This window comes from Pempheris klunzingeri, chromosome 2 (assembly GCF_042242105.1).
Source record: "Pempheris klunzingeri isolate RE-2024b chromosome 2, fPemKlu1.hap1, whole genome shotgun sequence".
NCBI classification, from domain to species: Eukaryota; Metazoa; Chordata; class Actinopteri; order Acropomatiformes; family Pempheridae; genus Pempheris; species Pempheris klunzingeri.
Genome location: NC_092013.1, coordinates 12,643,236 through 12,656,612, shown reverse-complemented (window position 1 = coordinate 12,656,612; position 13,377 = coordinate 12,643,236). Strand labels below are relative to the sequence as shown.

General features: G+C 39.7%; 2 protein-coding genes across 2 annotated transcripts; both read right to left on the bottom strand.

The window, feature by feature from the left end:
• Positions 1-609: 609 nt before the first annotated feature.
• On the bottom strand, positions 610-5,835 carry perm1b (PPARGC1 and ESRR induced regulator, muscle 1b). Its single transcript, XM_070837050.1, has 4 exons — positions 5,751-5,835; positions 2,050-4,997; positions 1,825-1,941; positions 610-926 (listed from the first exon to the last, which is right to left on the bottom strand). The coding sequence occupies exons 2-4, from the start codon at positions 4,970-4,972 to the stop codon at positions 841-843; spliced, it is 3,126 nt and encodes a 1,041-aa protein (XP_070693151.1). The 5' UTR covers positions 4,973-4,997; positions 5,751-5,835; the 3' UTR covers positions 610-840.
• A 1,812-nt stretch (positions 5,836-7,647) lies between these two features.
• c2h1orf159 (chromosome 2 C1orf159 homolog) lies at positions 7,648-13,025 on the bottom strand. Its single transcript, XM_070846275.1, has 9 exons — positions 12,875-13,025; positions 11,478-11,558; positions 11,292-11,376; positions 10,035-10,130; positions 9,878-9,934; positions 9,496-9,630; positions 9,244-9,269; positions 9,110-9,134; positions 7,648-8,892 (listed from the first exon to the last, which is right to left on the bottom strand). Exons 2-9 carry the CDS (start codon positions 11,547-11,549, stop codon positions 8,789-8,791), a joined length of 600 nt encoding a protein of 199 aa, XP_070702376.1. The 5' UTR covers positions 11,550-11,558; positions 12,875-13,025; the 3' UTR covers positions 7,648-8,788.
• Positions 13,026-13,377: the final 352 nt, after the last annotated feature.

Genomic DNA, 13,377 nt, shown 5'->3' with positions numbered 1-13,377 from the left:
TAAAATCACATGTACCCAGTCTTGTTTGACAAGATATATGAAGAGGTTTGATGAAAAATAATTTGCTGGTAGATTTCAACACAAAGTGACAATGGCAACAACAGATAATTTAGAAGTAATACATACAAGCATCTGAGACTGCAGCTCCCAAAGGTTTTGTCAGTTTTAATCTATTTAGCTTTTTCCTTACTGTGTGGTTCAATACTGCACAGTCATACCTCTTCTTGCCCTTTTCAAAATTATTTAAATTGAATGGTTCAAAATGGGGAAAATCACTCTGAAACTCAACACTCTGAAACTTGAGCCACTATTTAAGATGATGCTTCCCATCATATACAGCTCAAGCAGTCACTTACTGAATCTTTTCTTACACATACAAATCAGACCAATATTCGCACTGCAGCTTTCCCTCTTTTCTCCTCTGCAAAGACACACCATATACACTCTGCATCTGTTCAAAAACTCTACAAGCTGCCTTTACACCTTAGTTTAGCTGCACCTGTATGACATAGAAAGCAGCATTTTTGGCACAACAGCACGTTTTAAAAAGTCTGAGCCTCTGTACAGAATGGTCCATCAATTAAAAATTGTTTACCCTGAAACTGAACTGAAAAAAAAAAAAAAAAAAACGATATTTAAAGATTAAAATGAAACTGAGACATTGTCCAATGAGCTTCAGGCTGAAGAGAGATTAACACATCAGTTTTCTGACTTCTACTTTTACATGTTGTATTGTAACTTGAAAACCAATAAACATACTGAGACAGTGGATATCCATAATGGATTCATGGATGGACCCGTGTGAAAATACTTGGAAATGGCATCTCTTGCATGTACATGTCAGGGGCCATCTTGAGAAGGATTCTTCTTCACGTACTGCCGCAGGTACTGGATGGCCGATAGAGCGCTCACATTGGCTAGCAGAGCTGAACAGGATTTTAGAATTGGATGTCAATACACAAAGTTATACAGCACTCTTTATGATCAAGTATTTCTTAATGACATTTAATATTCCTAACTAAATAAAAGTTAAAATAAGTTTAATTTTCATTTCATTCATTTTATTTTAGAGAGGAAAAGCAGCAGAGCAATGAAAAACACTATTGGCTCTGCTTGAAAGCTGTTGTCCCACACAGTGAGGACATAGAATAAAGAAATAAAGGGAAGACAGACAATGATAAGAGTAACAAGTTAGACAAAAACATTTGTAGTTACATTTACATTTAACATTCAACAATCAGCTCAAAAAAAAAAAAAAAAGGACTGTCAAAATATTTCAAATGCAGTGTTGCTAAATTCTGTTCTAACTGCTCTAACATTGGCACATAGACTGTATAAATGAAGTGAACATAGCTGCCTTTAACCTGCATTCTTTCTAAAGGCCAGAAGGGGGCAACTCTGCTGAGGTCTGATTGTATGGAAGTCTCTGAGAATGAGCCGCTTTCTCCTCAGTAAACACTTTATTATGGTCTCAATCGCTAGTCTTCATTTAGTAAAGGAAGTAAAGCAGACAATAAAGCAGGGTATGCTTTAGGGCGGGACTACCTTGTGACTAACCACTCAAGAAGCCGGTCATGCTGAAATTTCCGAAGTGAACGTCACTTCTGGTTCCAAAACCAGGATGGTGACGCTCAAAATGCCAAACTTGAGGCTTCAAAATGGCAGTCAATCAACCAATAAGCGACGTCACGGTGACCACATCTACTTCCTTTATACAGTCCATGCTTTGGCCAATGATTTTGTGTTCTTGAGGGACGCTATTGCTGATTGGAGGAGGTTGATTGAGAAAAGCACGGCAGACTATCGGTGCAAGGAGTTTCCTACCTGCTTTCCAGGCATCATCAGCTTCTGGATCAGAGGATCTTAATACCCAGGAGGCAAAAGCGATGCAGACCAAACACATATCTGACTGCTTCAGTGTGGAGAAGATTCCCTCTTGTCCTGTAGGAAACACAATCATGCACAGTAGAGTAGATTTTTTTTAATTGTAGCTTTGTTTTGGATGTGTTTTTCACATTCAGTCAAGTGAAGACAAAAGCTTGGACTTACTTGTTGTTTGCATAACTTCCAAAATCCTCTGCTGCACTGCCAACTCTCTAAACAACTGAGAAGGAGAAGGAGAAGAAACTCTCCTCTCAGTGAGCGCAGTTGCTGGTGGATCTGCTCTCTTGGTGTCAATCTTCTCAGCCTCGACTGGAAACACCCAGGCCCCAGACCTGCACCAGATGCTACCTTTGTCGTGGAAGCTAACCTTCCTTGCGGACAGCAAACCCTTCCAGCTGTGAAATCCACGTGGGGCTGCTGCACACGTCCCAAAGTCATGGCCCTGCATGAAAGAACGAGACACAACTCTGATCGGAGAGACGCCATCCTCCTCCTCGCAGTCAGCGCTCAGGAAAACATAGTTCGGATTTGGGAATGCGAGTTCTCTGACGGTTGGATGAGAACAAGAGAAGATGGGGATGGGTTTCTCCTTGCCGCACTGGGAATCATGGAGGGGGGAGAATGATACAATGTCACCCCCGAATGTACAAAGAGTGTAGTCAAACACAGGAGCCTCTGACATGTCCCCTGGATCGTACACAGCGACACACCAGGAGTCTCTCTTTGCTTTATACTCTGTGAAAAGGTATTCAGACTCTTCAGGGAGGCATATTTGAGTATGTTCATCCAGTATGTCCATGTTGGATAGAAAAGATGCATGTATTAGTGTTCCCAGGCTGTCACTTGGTTTTAAATCTGTGTTTTCCTCCAGAGATCGAAAGCTGCTGGAAAGTGGGCTTTTCTCATCTTTACCGACAAACAACTGCAGAGATAAGTCCTCTGTGTTAAGAGCTTTTACATTGCTCACACTTTTAGTTTTAATTATCCGTCTTGGCCGCGCAAGTTCGCTTAAAAGTGAAGCATTGGAGTCCTCATCCTCAAAGCATCGCCCTTCAAACTCCAAAGGCACAGGTGTCTCCTTTCCCTCAGAGCTCGTGGACTCTTCTTCCTCACGTGGAGAGAAGAGAGAGGCACTTGTGCTTTGGTGGTTTTTGGTTTGAGGGTCAGGACTGGGGTTCCTGCTGGCGCCGAGAAACTGCCAGTACTCTTCTTCAAAATCGGAGGTGGAGAACTCGCAGCTTGAGCGATCTGGTTTGGAGTCGTCAGGCTGTGTGAAATAGTCTGAGTCAGTGGTGTCAGATGTGTCCATGAGACCACCGTCAGACAAATTAGACTCCACTGTGTCAACCAAAGAGCTGGGATCCTCTACGTTAGGTGTCACTGTTTCTTGTGTCTCCCTGGGAGGTGTGCTCCTACCAATCCTGAGCTGTAAAATATCATTTATCGTCAGTTTTTCCATTTCATCCCAAAAAGCAGAAATGGCGTACACAGGTCGAGTGTCGCCCGCAGCTTTGGCATATGTTTCAGGGCTGTCGGGCACAGAGCAAGGTGTTACAGTTAAATCAGGAACAGGGAGAGGACTAAACCGATCCCCCGAAGAGCCACCAGATGCTGAAAGATTAATTTCATGTTTCTGGAGTCCAGGTGTATCCGAGGGCATGCCGAGCAGCGTGCTGTGTGTGTCGTTATCACATGTGGAGCTGTCATCTGGCATTTTGTTTGTGTTTTGCCCAGCAGATGGAAATGCTGGGGTGGGCTCAACATCGGTGGCTCCATAACCTTCAGAGTTAGTAGCTGTCGCATTGCTAGAGGGAGTGGTGTGATCCGAACACGTTTCTCGGTCCTGTGTATTGCCTGCATCGGTATTCTCAGTCAGATTGAACGGATGACCTGTTCTTGTCAGAGATAATGAGCTTTGGGGTTGTTGGTTTTCCATAGGAAAATGCTGAGTTTCCTCCACTGACTCAGTAGCTGACAGGTAGCTTTCGGAGTCATAACTGTGAGTAGAGAGGAACTCAACACTATCCTGATCGTCAGACTCCACACTGTCCCACCGTGGAGGACCTTTGGGTGAAAATGAGCTATGCAGTGTGGATGCTTGGCTACCTGGGTCATGTTTGTTTCTGTCTGTCGTTGGCTCTGTGATATTTTCTATGGGTGGATGAGACGTTACCAGTTTTTCCGACAAATAGTCTTCTTCACCAGACACCTGCCATAAATCTGAAATGTTTTCCTCAGAGTTTGAATAATCTCCAGATTTATTTACATTATTCAAGTTTTGGTTTGATTGTGTGACATCCACTGTGTCCGTCCCTTTCTCAGATTTGTTATTGTCTTTGTTTGTCTTCAACTCCAACCCATTTTCAAGTGATTTCTCCTGCCTGGGGGTTCTGCACATGCGATTGTCCTTACAAGGTTTTTTTTGTCTTCGTTTTTTTTTCACGGAGGGAGGACGCGCCCGCTGTCGTGCGCGATTGTCATTCACTGTCACGAACCAGCGCTCTTTTTCTGCTCTTAAAGTGCTCACGTCCTCGCTCACAGCTCCGTCCGCAGCGTGTGGCTCATTTGCTTTTAGTTCTGTTTGGCTGCAAGAAAGAGGGTCAGTTTCCTGTTTGAGTTGACACGTGTCACTCCCTGTATGCAGATTTTCCTCTTCTTTTTTCAGCTCTGTTGGCCCTCCCTCTGAGGACTGAACATTCAGTTGCTCAGTTTGCAGAGTGGTTGTGATGTTGTCATTCGTCTCTGTCTCTTCAGGGTAATGGAGGCATATTTCAGAGTTCCCCCACGCTTTTGTTGTAAGATCACCTTGATTTCCTCCTGAACTGCTCTGATTAATCTGCGCTTTTTCCACGCAGCAACCTGCAGTGTTGTTTTCGTCTTCCTCACTGCTCACAGCAGGGCTCTGTTGAGGCTCCTGTCGGCCTGCACTGTGGAGTAAACTTAAGTTTTCTGAATCTTCTGAATCGCTCAGGCTCAAGATGTCAGGGCAGGCGAGCGAAGGCTGCAGCAGACCGCACTCCTCACTCTCCTCATAGAAGCTCGCCCAGTCATACTCTGCAATGCGCATACTGTGATCCAAATCATCCATTTTGATACCTCACATGCTCTTCAATCTGAAAAACAGAAAGATCAGTGTTGGGAAGGTTGCATTTAGGTATTTTGCATGTAAAATAATGAATGCAGCTTTATGGAATGTACAGCAGCGTGTCCTTGATATCCCCTCTGGGTTATTGTTAAAGTCACATCAACACATTTGAGTTAAATATAGAACATGCATTTGTCTGAAGCTTAACATCGCCTGTAATCAGCTGTCATTAGGAAACTGGTGCAGAAAGCACGCAAGCTGCTGTAGGTGAAGGCCTTAGAGAGCAGCAAAGCAACATCAGAGGGTCGTGGTCACAAGCTCCATAACAGACCCCAAAAATAATCTGTGGCCCTGCTCTTAGAAAACAAGTCTCATAACCTGATATGAAAGATTCAGCCGGCCAATGTACAACATAGTGTGTCAGCTTAACAAACATACTCGGTGGAGGGTTTGTAAACAGAGTGACAGGGTGAAGCTGCAAAAAAAAACCAAAAAAAAAACGTATAATATATAATATATATATAATATAAATTGCAATGTTATCTCATTTTGTATTTGATCAACTCATTTGTGTAGTATTATTTGAATTTGTGGTTGAAAGTCATTATTTTCCAGATGTGGAGTTATCATTATTTAAAATTTCCCATAGGGAACATTGTTGCTTACAACAAAGTCATTGAAGGTTCCCTCTAATGACTTTATTAACATGACCAACATGAAGCGCACTGTGTACCTAAAGCACATTGTTTTTAATGTGTTTCTGTGGCGGATAGGAGCCTACCTGTTGCAGAGGGACAAAGTATCCAGTTTGAAGGTGGCACAACTTTCTCTCCCTGCAGGGACACTTCAGCTCTGATGTCCGTCTGTCCTTGCATATGTCAGACTGGGACCTTGCACTCAGCTGTTATAAATAGAGCAGTATGTCCAGTCACATGTAGCTGCTGGTGCAAACGTCAGTCACTGCTTTTCCAGAGGTGTGACATTTCAGTGCCTTAAAATACAAACACTGGTATATTTATTAGAGGTAAGATCAATAATCACTTCCATTAGATGATATGATGACAAAATAAGCACAAATATCAGATCTTTCCCATCATGTTATGTACACTGTTTTATTTCTGTGTAACAGATAACAATTAAAATGTGTAAACTCAAGTTTTGATTAGATTTTTTCCCCCAAATACTTTTTTTTTTATATTTCAGAAAATATTGCAATGTCATTAAAACCCCAGAGTATTTAACATTTAGCCTTAGTTTTAAGAATTAAGCACTCAAAAACATTTTCGGCAAACTATAAGAAACTATTTTGGAGTATCTATAAATACACCTTTCTTACCTTAAATACTGTAGATTTTAATGCTTTCACTGTCCCTTCTTACAGCTCAGCTGTCCTTGTGTACAGGATAGCATCAATATCAACATCATTTTTGTTTTAGACATTTTTAAATCCACCCTGAAACAAAAACATTGAGATATTTAAAATGATTTTGCACGACAGCATCGTGTTCTTTGCAAATATGTCTCCATATGCTGAAAATCACAGCATTAAGATTTATACTGGTATATTTACTCTTTACATAGAGACAATAGAAATAACCTGTGAAGTTAGTTTGGATCAAGTTTACCACAAGTGAAAATAAATAGTTTACATTTGTTTCTGATGTGCATACACTACAATGGTAACAATCAAGATAAATGAAGTTCTTTCATTCCTGATTTGATTGTGTGGTAGAAGCCAATAAATCAATTTAATCACAAACAGGGAAATTAAAAAAGTAATGGGAGATTTGTCGGTAATGCGAAAATAAATTCTTGTCAACACAGACTGAGACATTGTTTAATATCAGCAGCAGGAACCACAGAAGGAACATATAAGAATTATTCAGATTTGTCTTTGAACAATATTTACTTTAGGCTAATATGTGTCGTACAAAAAACAGCAGAGTGAGGGATCACGTAGCTGCACAGAGGGAAACAACAGTTATGGAAAGGTGCTTTATTTCTCCAAACATTACATACATCTTCAGAACATTCTTCATGGCATTGAAACTAGAATATGTACATCATTACAAAACAATACATCATTTGTATAAAACAATATGTACATGTACTTCAGCTTATGGTTGTCTGTACAATAGCAAACACGTGAAGCAAAAAAGGGGAATATTTATGGAATGATTGCTGCCTTTTGTTTGGTTCACTTCATATGGCTTCATATATACTGAAGACAAAAATGACTTAAACAACCTTTGTGTTGTCGAGATATAAAATTATATGAAATAAAATACCATGTAGCAAATAAAACTTGGATAACTAGCCATGTTTTAGAGTCGTGTACAGTAAAGGCCACTGGATATCATTCAAATACCCAATTATTCATCACGTCATGACTAAACGTTTCTTGGCTGCATTTAAAGCTCATATTGGCACAGTAATCACAGTAGTGGCGTACAGTAAAAGCCATTTTCTTCAGACAACATTTGGCAAAAGTTAAATAGTCATCAAGTAACGTTCACAAAGCAACAATAATGTTGCCAGCAATCCAACAACAAAAAAATGTCAATCACACTTGGTGGCAACAAGTTATTTTGAGTATTTCTTTAAAAAATATTAGCCGATGATGACCTCAGACAAATAAAGTGCACAAGGACTCAGTATAATTATCTTTTTGAACTTACTTGAATTTGCTTCCGACGAAAAGAACATGATTCTCTTGTTGAAAACGACTTCTTTCATGATGGAGTGGGTCTGTTGTGGAATGCAGTTCATGATTCATGATTTGCTGCACGTGTGTAATACATTCACCTTGGTTAAGCTCACAAAGATAATAAATACAAATGCTATAATAAAAACACAAAAAGCAATCAAACATTGTGATGCAGCGCTTCTGGTAAACTCTCCCTAAAAAAGGTCCCGGTCCAACCAGAAGAACTCTACTGCAATCGACACGTAAATTAATTCTGTTGGTCTGATTGTAATCAGTAAAACTCAGTGCACTGTTACAAAATGCAAAAACATAATCACACGCGGAAAAACATCCTAATTAGCAAAAAACAGGCTTCCATCAAATGTCACTGGGCTGTCACTTTGTCCCAGAAAATTACTCAGCTTGGTCACTGGCTTGACTCATCTTTGCTTTAAAGAAACAGTTTGACATTGTGGGAAATTCTCTTTCATATCTTAAAAATGTGGCTAGCAGCCGGTTAGCTTAGCTTAGCATAAAGACTGGAAACAGCTGGCCTGACCCTACCGGCACCTTTTATATCTCACTAGCTACGACCAGTCACACAAACAAGACGTAACGTATTAATTAGAGAGCTTCGGAGGGGCAGGTGCTCTCTGACAGAAAGTGAACATGTGTATTTCCCTGAATGTTAAACTATTCCTTTAACAGACAGGTCATGCAACCCATCACTTGAGTTCTGCAAGTCAACTAAACTGTCAACTGGCAAACTAAAAAATATCTAATAACAGTGTTTAGACTTAAAAACCAAAAGGAGTGATCCTGAAATGCTGCATGAATGTGAGGAAAATTACTAACCCACCCGTGACGAACGCTTCCACTATTTTTCCTGTGATATTAAGGTTATAGTGTCAAAAATGTCAATGTCATACTCTTGATAAATACTGAAAAAGTAACAGCCCTAGTGACAAGAATGCAGCAGAAGCAGCTACAGTTAAATTTGGCCACCCGTGTACGAGTGAGCTGGTCTTTCTTCACACTGCTGAACCTTCACACGATTAGAAAAATCTAACATCGTTCCTGAGCGGTCTCTCCCACCTGAACCAGCACTCCCACCTCTCCTCCTCCTCCTCCTCCTACACGTTAAAGACTTGGGTAGTAGATGTGGTGGGTACCGTGGCATTATTCAGTGTTGACGTTGTGGAGGGCCGCTCCCTTCTGACATATCTTGGCTTCCTCACTACAAAAGAAACACACGACAGAAGAACACAACATAACCACCTTGGAGAAAGACAAGAGGAGACGTGCACTGGAATTGCTGCCACACTGCCAAATCCTCCTGAATAATGTTTTGACTGCTTTGCATTATTCAGTTGCTTCACATAATGCTACGACCTGTTCTGCAAGGTCACAGCTTCATAACAGGAAGTTTACCGAGTATGGTGTAATTATCTTACCTGTAGAGGAGGGGATCATGACCGCCTGGAAGAGGGGAAAAAAAACAAAACAGAAATTGTAACCATCGCACACAAACATGACACTCCAAGTGTAGTGTGTAATCAACTATGAACAAACCATAAAATTAACTTACTGTCTCACTTGGTTGGAATATGAAGGCTGTAACATAAAATATTTAGATTTGAGTTTAACCGACTGAAAATCAAATAATCACCAAAGCACAGCAAAGCAAAAACATTGTGTTTTCCTCATTCCCAACGCACTTCCATGATTTATTTTCTAGTATTTAATGGGTGTGGTGGGCAAACAGGAGCTATAGAGCTCCATAATTCAGGTCAGATCCTGTATAATGGCGATTTGTGCACCAGAGCCGTGAAGTGCTCACCCTTGTTGCGGCGGTAGAAGATGCCCGGGAGACGGTTGGAACGTTTGAGGTAGAAAAAGGAGGCGACGGAGAGGATCAGGAACAGGCTGATCAATAGCGTTCCCAGAAGAAGAGAGGCTGCCACACCTGGCCCTCCTGCTCAAAGACACAAAACAGGAAGCGGCTGATAAGACACTTGTCGACCATCTGACCTGCTGCTGCAGATATTCAATCTTTAATCATCACACTTTACCACATTACGCCTTAAAGTATGTTCACTGAAAAAGACATTTGCTCAAAACTAAATCGACTTTAATTCAAACTTGCAGATATATTATTGTAAAGGCCAAGAAATAAATACTATACATAAGTTAAAGTAATGACTGTGGACATGATATCTTACCAATTTTAGGAATGACAGTAGTTACAGTTGTGTGGTTTTTCCTCTCCACTGTGTAGTCTAGTGTGCGCAAGGAAAGGGGAAATTCAAAAACATGATACAACACAATTGAGACTTTTATGCTTTGACAAACAGCCAGTAGACAGTTGTCAGTCCTTACTGTAGGTGCAGACTGTTACGTTCTCCATATCCACAGCTGCTGAGTCACAGAGTATGCAGACAGTGTTGCTGTTTTCAAGGACGCGCAGAAAGCATCCTGTAGGATCCAAAAAATGGACATATTCCACATTATTTGCCATTCTTTTGCACTTTGATACGCTTTTACTAAACATGTTGTTTTTTTTACACTTCTTTGTGTCATGTAGACATTAAAACTAAATTCTTTACCTTTTTGTACAGTATACAGTGCACATGAAAGTGCATAAAACAATAACAGTAAAGTAACAGCACATATTCACCTATAGTGTATGGATATCTACAATTTCATATAACATGTATAAACATAGACATACTACAAGAGTTAGGCTTTAATGTTTCTATACAAGTGTGGGCCTTCTGCGGCTACGAGTTTCTATTACAGCCTCATATGTTTTACTTAAAACATTTTCTCTCAGCATTTAATATGCCCTTAAGTATTAATATAATGTATTAGTCAATCATCTTTATTACATTTAAAAAGGAAGCTCACCCCCCCAACTACTTTGCATTCTTAATAATTTTGTACCAACAAAAAGTTAATCTCCTCCTCCAATATAACTGTCATAAAAAAAAAACGATGTGCTTTTCACACGTTGCTGCATTAATGACTTTATATACATTTTAAGTTTTTCCAGTTTAAAACAAATTCTTTATTCGGTTTCAATGATGAGGGTTAAAAGGTAAACACGAGGCCGTTTCATAAACAAAACACTTTTTGTTTTTCATTGTATTGTTTGTCCTTTTCAATCCTGTCACTGTGTCCTTGAAGCATGCACAGCACAGCAATGAAATTTGACTCTTTGTATCGTGTGTGTGTGTGTCACACAAACTCTGTTCTGTTCTTGGTACATCTCCCATGTGAATTCTTTTAATACATCTCCTCAGTGCCATTATGTCTGTTAATGAAATCGCTCTGTATTTACGCTCAAATAGTACAGCACTTTAATAACTGTGTCTTACATAGATGAATATATAAATCTAATGAATGCTTTAGCTGTTGAACAGTGAGGCTTTATGCAGGTCCTGAAGTCTCAATTATGCAATTTTATCTCGTGCAAATTAAGAAATTTAAAAAAAAAAAAAAAGGAGGCTCTGTAGCTGCATGTGTTTTGATCTACCAAAGTAATTATATGAGATACACTGACTGATGGCTGATCTCTGCCTGATAGCAGTAAATAATTTTGATATTAAAACTCTTTGCATGCATTCTGTGCATTACCTGGTTCACAGTGAGTGTCATTTGAACACGAATTGTTGGATCTCTGCTTCTCGCCGCAGCACTCCAGTGAGTTCTGGTGAAGGGCCTGCAGTACAGACAGACCAGCATTCACAGATTAGCAGATCAGTGTAACCTGTAGCAGAGCACACACACTGGCCCTTTGGCAGAGTAATGTCCATTTTCTACCTTTGTTACAGGTGTCTCGGGTCTGATAAGAATCACAGTTGCAGCCAACACCAAGAGGAAGGACAGAGCCATATTCGAACCCTTAAAAAGATCAGACAGACTTGAATTAGACACATAGTATTACCCATGAGGCTCTACAGGAAAGAAGACTGATCGAACAAAACACATATTTGACCGGTTCGATATTTGTCTAATGAATGTGTCATATATTCTTTATTAACAGGATGACCAGAAAAACTCAAATAAATTTCAGGTAATATTCTGTTTGGTTGAATCTGCTGTTTATTGACCAAACTTAATAAAAACACCATCAAGAGCAAAAAGCTGGTATCAAATATGACATTTGTAGTCTTGTTTACTTCTACTTCTTTATTCAAATGAAAATACCAATCTTTAAATTTGAGACTGAATTTGTTTTTTAATATTTGACTGGTTTCTGTTGGTAAATTAAAATAATTCTAACACATCCAGCCATTTTAATAACTTTTGAGGTGTCTTATAGCTACTGGTTTCGCTCCCATCCATTTGTGACAAAACTGTGGAAGCCAATGTCTGCAAGTGTGATTAAAAAAGGTTCTGTTAGTCATTATAATGAGAAACTTTCTCAAAATCACTTAGCATCTCAAAACGATCACTAGAGAAAGTTTCTCTATATATTTTAAGATACAAAGTCATTATTTCAAAATACTAAAAAAAATTTTGTTTTGACAAGACTTACAGGGTCATTTTTCTCCACTGCAGTGGCTGAAATGAGCTTCCATACACAACAACCTACAACTTCAGGACTTTTTAAATAAATGTCTCCATTTGTCTGTTTTAACATGAAGCCTATTGGCTCAATCTGACTGATATCACAACACATTTGTCAAGTTAGAATAACCTTCTGTCTGAGGTCAGATTAAACACAACCACACATAGATGTTTTTCATATCTGATATTGATTAGTGTTGCATCCCAACTACACAAATGGCTCACCCACAACCTCAAGAGTTTAAATATTCATGAGGGGGCAGTTTTTAACACAAGTGATTTCAACAACACAATACGACTATAAACTTTGGCCTACTTTTTAAAATATCTTTAAATAAGTCTCACTGCGAGGGTAAAGCGACCAGAAACAGAGCTAATGTGTCAGAAAATGTCATGAAATGTGCTGTAACGTCAGTAGAGTTAGACAGGAAGCAGCCAAGGTGTTTAGCTAGCTAGCACCTGTCACTGGGATGAAGTTAACCCGGGCCGTGATTGTGCTAACAGTCACACCTAAAACAACCATGTCAGCGGTACAGGGCCAGATTAGCTAATCTGGTCCAATCTGTTGTACATTATCGGGTGTGTTTACAATCACAGACTGAGCAGCTGCACGTTGCTGAATGTGGAGACAGAAAAAGTTAACTCACCGGCCAAACACTGGCGTTAGGCTTTGTCCTGACCAAACTCCTCGGTGTGGTTCCTCTTCCGCCGCTGAGGTTTGACCGGACAGTCACGTATTTGTTGGCAGCTTGGTCATCAACACACCTCTGCAGCTAAACCTCAGATGATCCGACAGAAACGCAGCTGATAGCTGCCTGCTTTCATTTAGCGAGTACACTTCCGGGTGTGGTTTTCAAAATAAAAGGTTTTGTGTTTTTGTGCTTCATCACTTATAGTACAGGTTTGTTTGTATGAAGAACATAAAAAGAAATAACTAAAGGCTTAGACTGGGCATGCATTATTATTATTATTGTTATTGTTATTATTATTATTATTATTATTATTATTATTATTATTATTATTATTATGTTGTTGTTGTTGTTGTTGTTGTTGTGTGATGGAAAAATTCCTAAAAATGATTTTGACTGAATTCAGTACAACTGTGAATCCTAACCCTAACCTATAAAAAAAACATCACAATAAAACGTAA

Excerpts from the sequence above, each read along its gene's own strand:
- perm1b (XM_070837050.1), bottom strand. The coding sequence starts at position 4,972 with ATGGATGATTTGGATCACAGTATGCGCATTGCAGAGTATGACTGGGCG. Across the intron at positions 1,942-2,049 it reads GGAAGTTATGCAAACAACAA|GACAAGAGGGAATCTTCTCC; the intron begins GTAAGTCCAAGC and ends TGTTTCCTACAG. Across the intron at positions 927-1,824 it reads TGATGATGCCTGGAAAGCAG|CTCTGCTAGCCAATGTGAGC; the intron begins GTAGGAAACTCC and ends AATCCTGTTCAG.
- c2h1orf159 (XM_070846275.1), bottom strand. The coding sequence starts at position 11,549 with ATGGCTCTGTCCTTCCTCTTGGTGTTGGCTGCAACTGTGATTCTTATC. Across the intron at positions 11,377-11,477 it reads CCGAGACACCTGTAACAAAG|GCCCTTCACCAGAACTCACT; the intron begins GTAGAAAATGGA and ends TCTGTACTGCAG. Across the intron at positions 10,131-11,291 it reads TGACACTCACTGTGAACCAG|GATGCTTTCTGCGCGTCCTT; the intron begins GTAATGCACAGA and ends TGGATCCTACAG.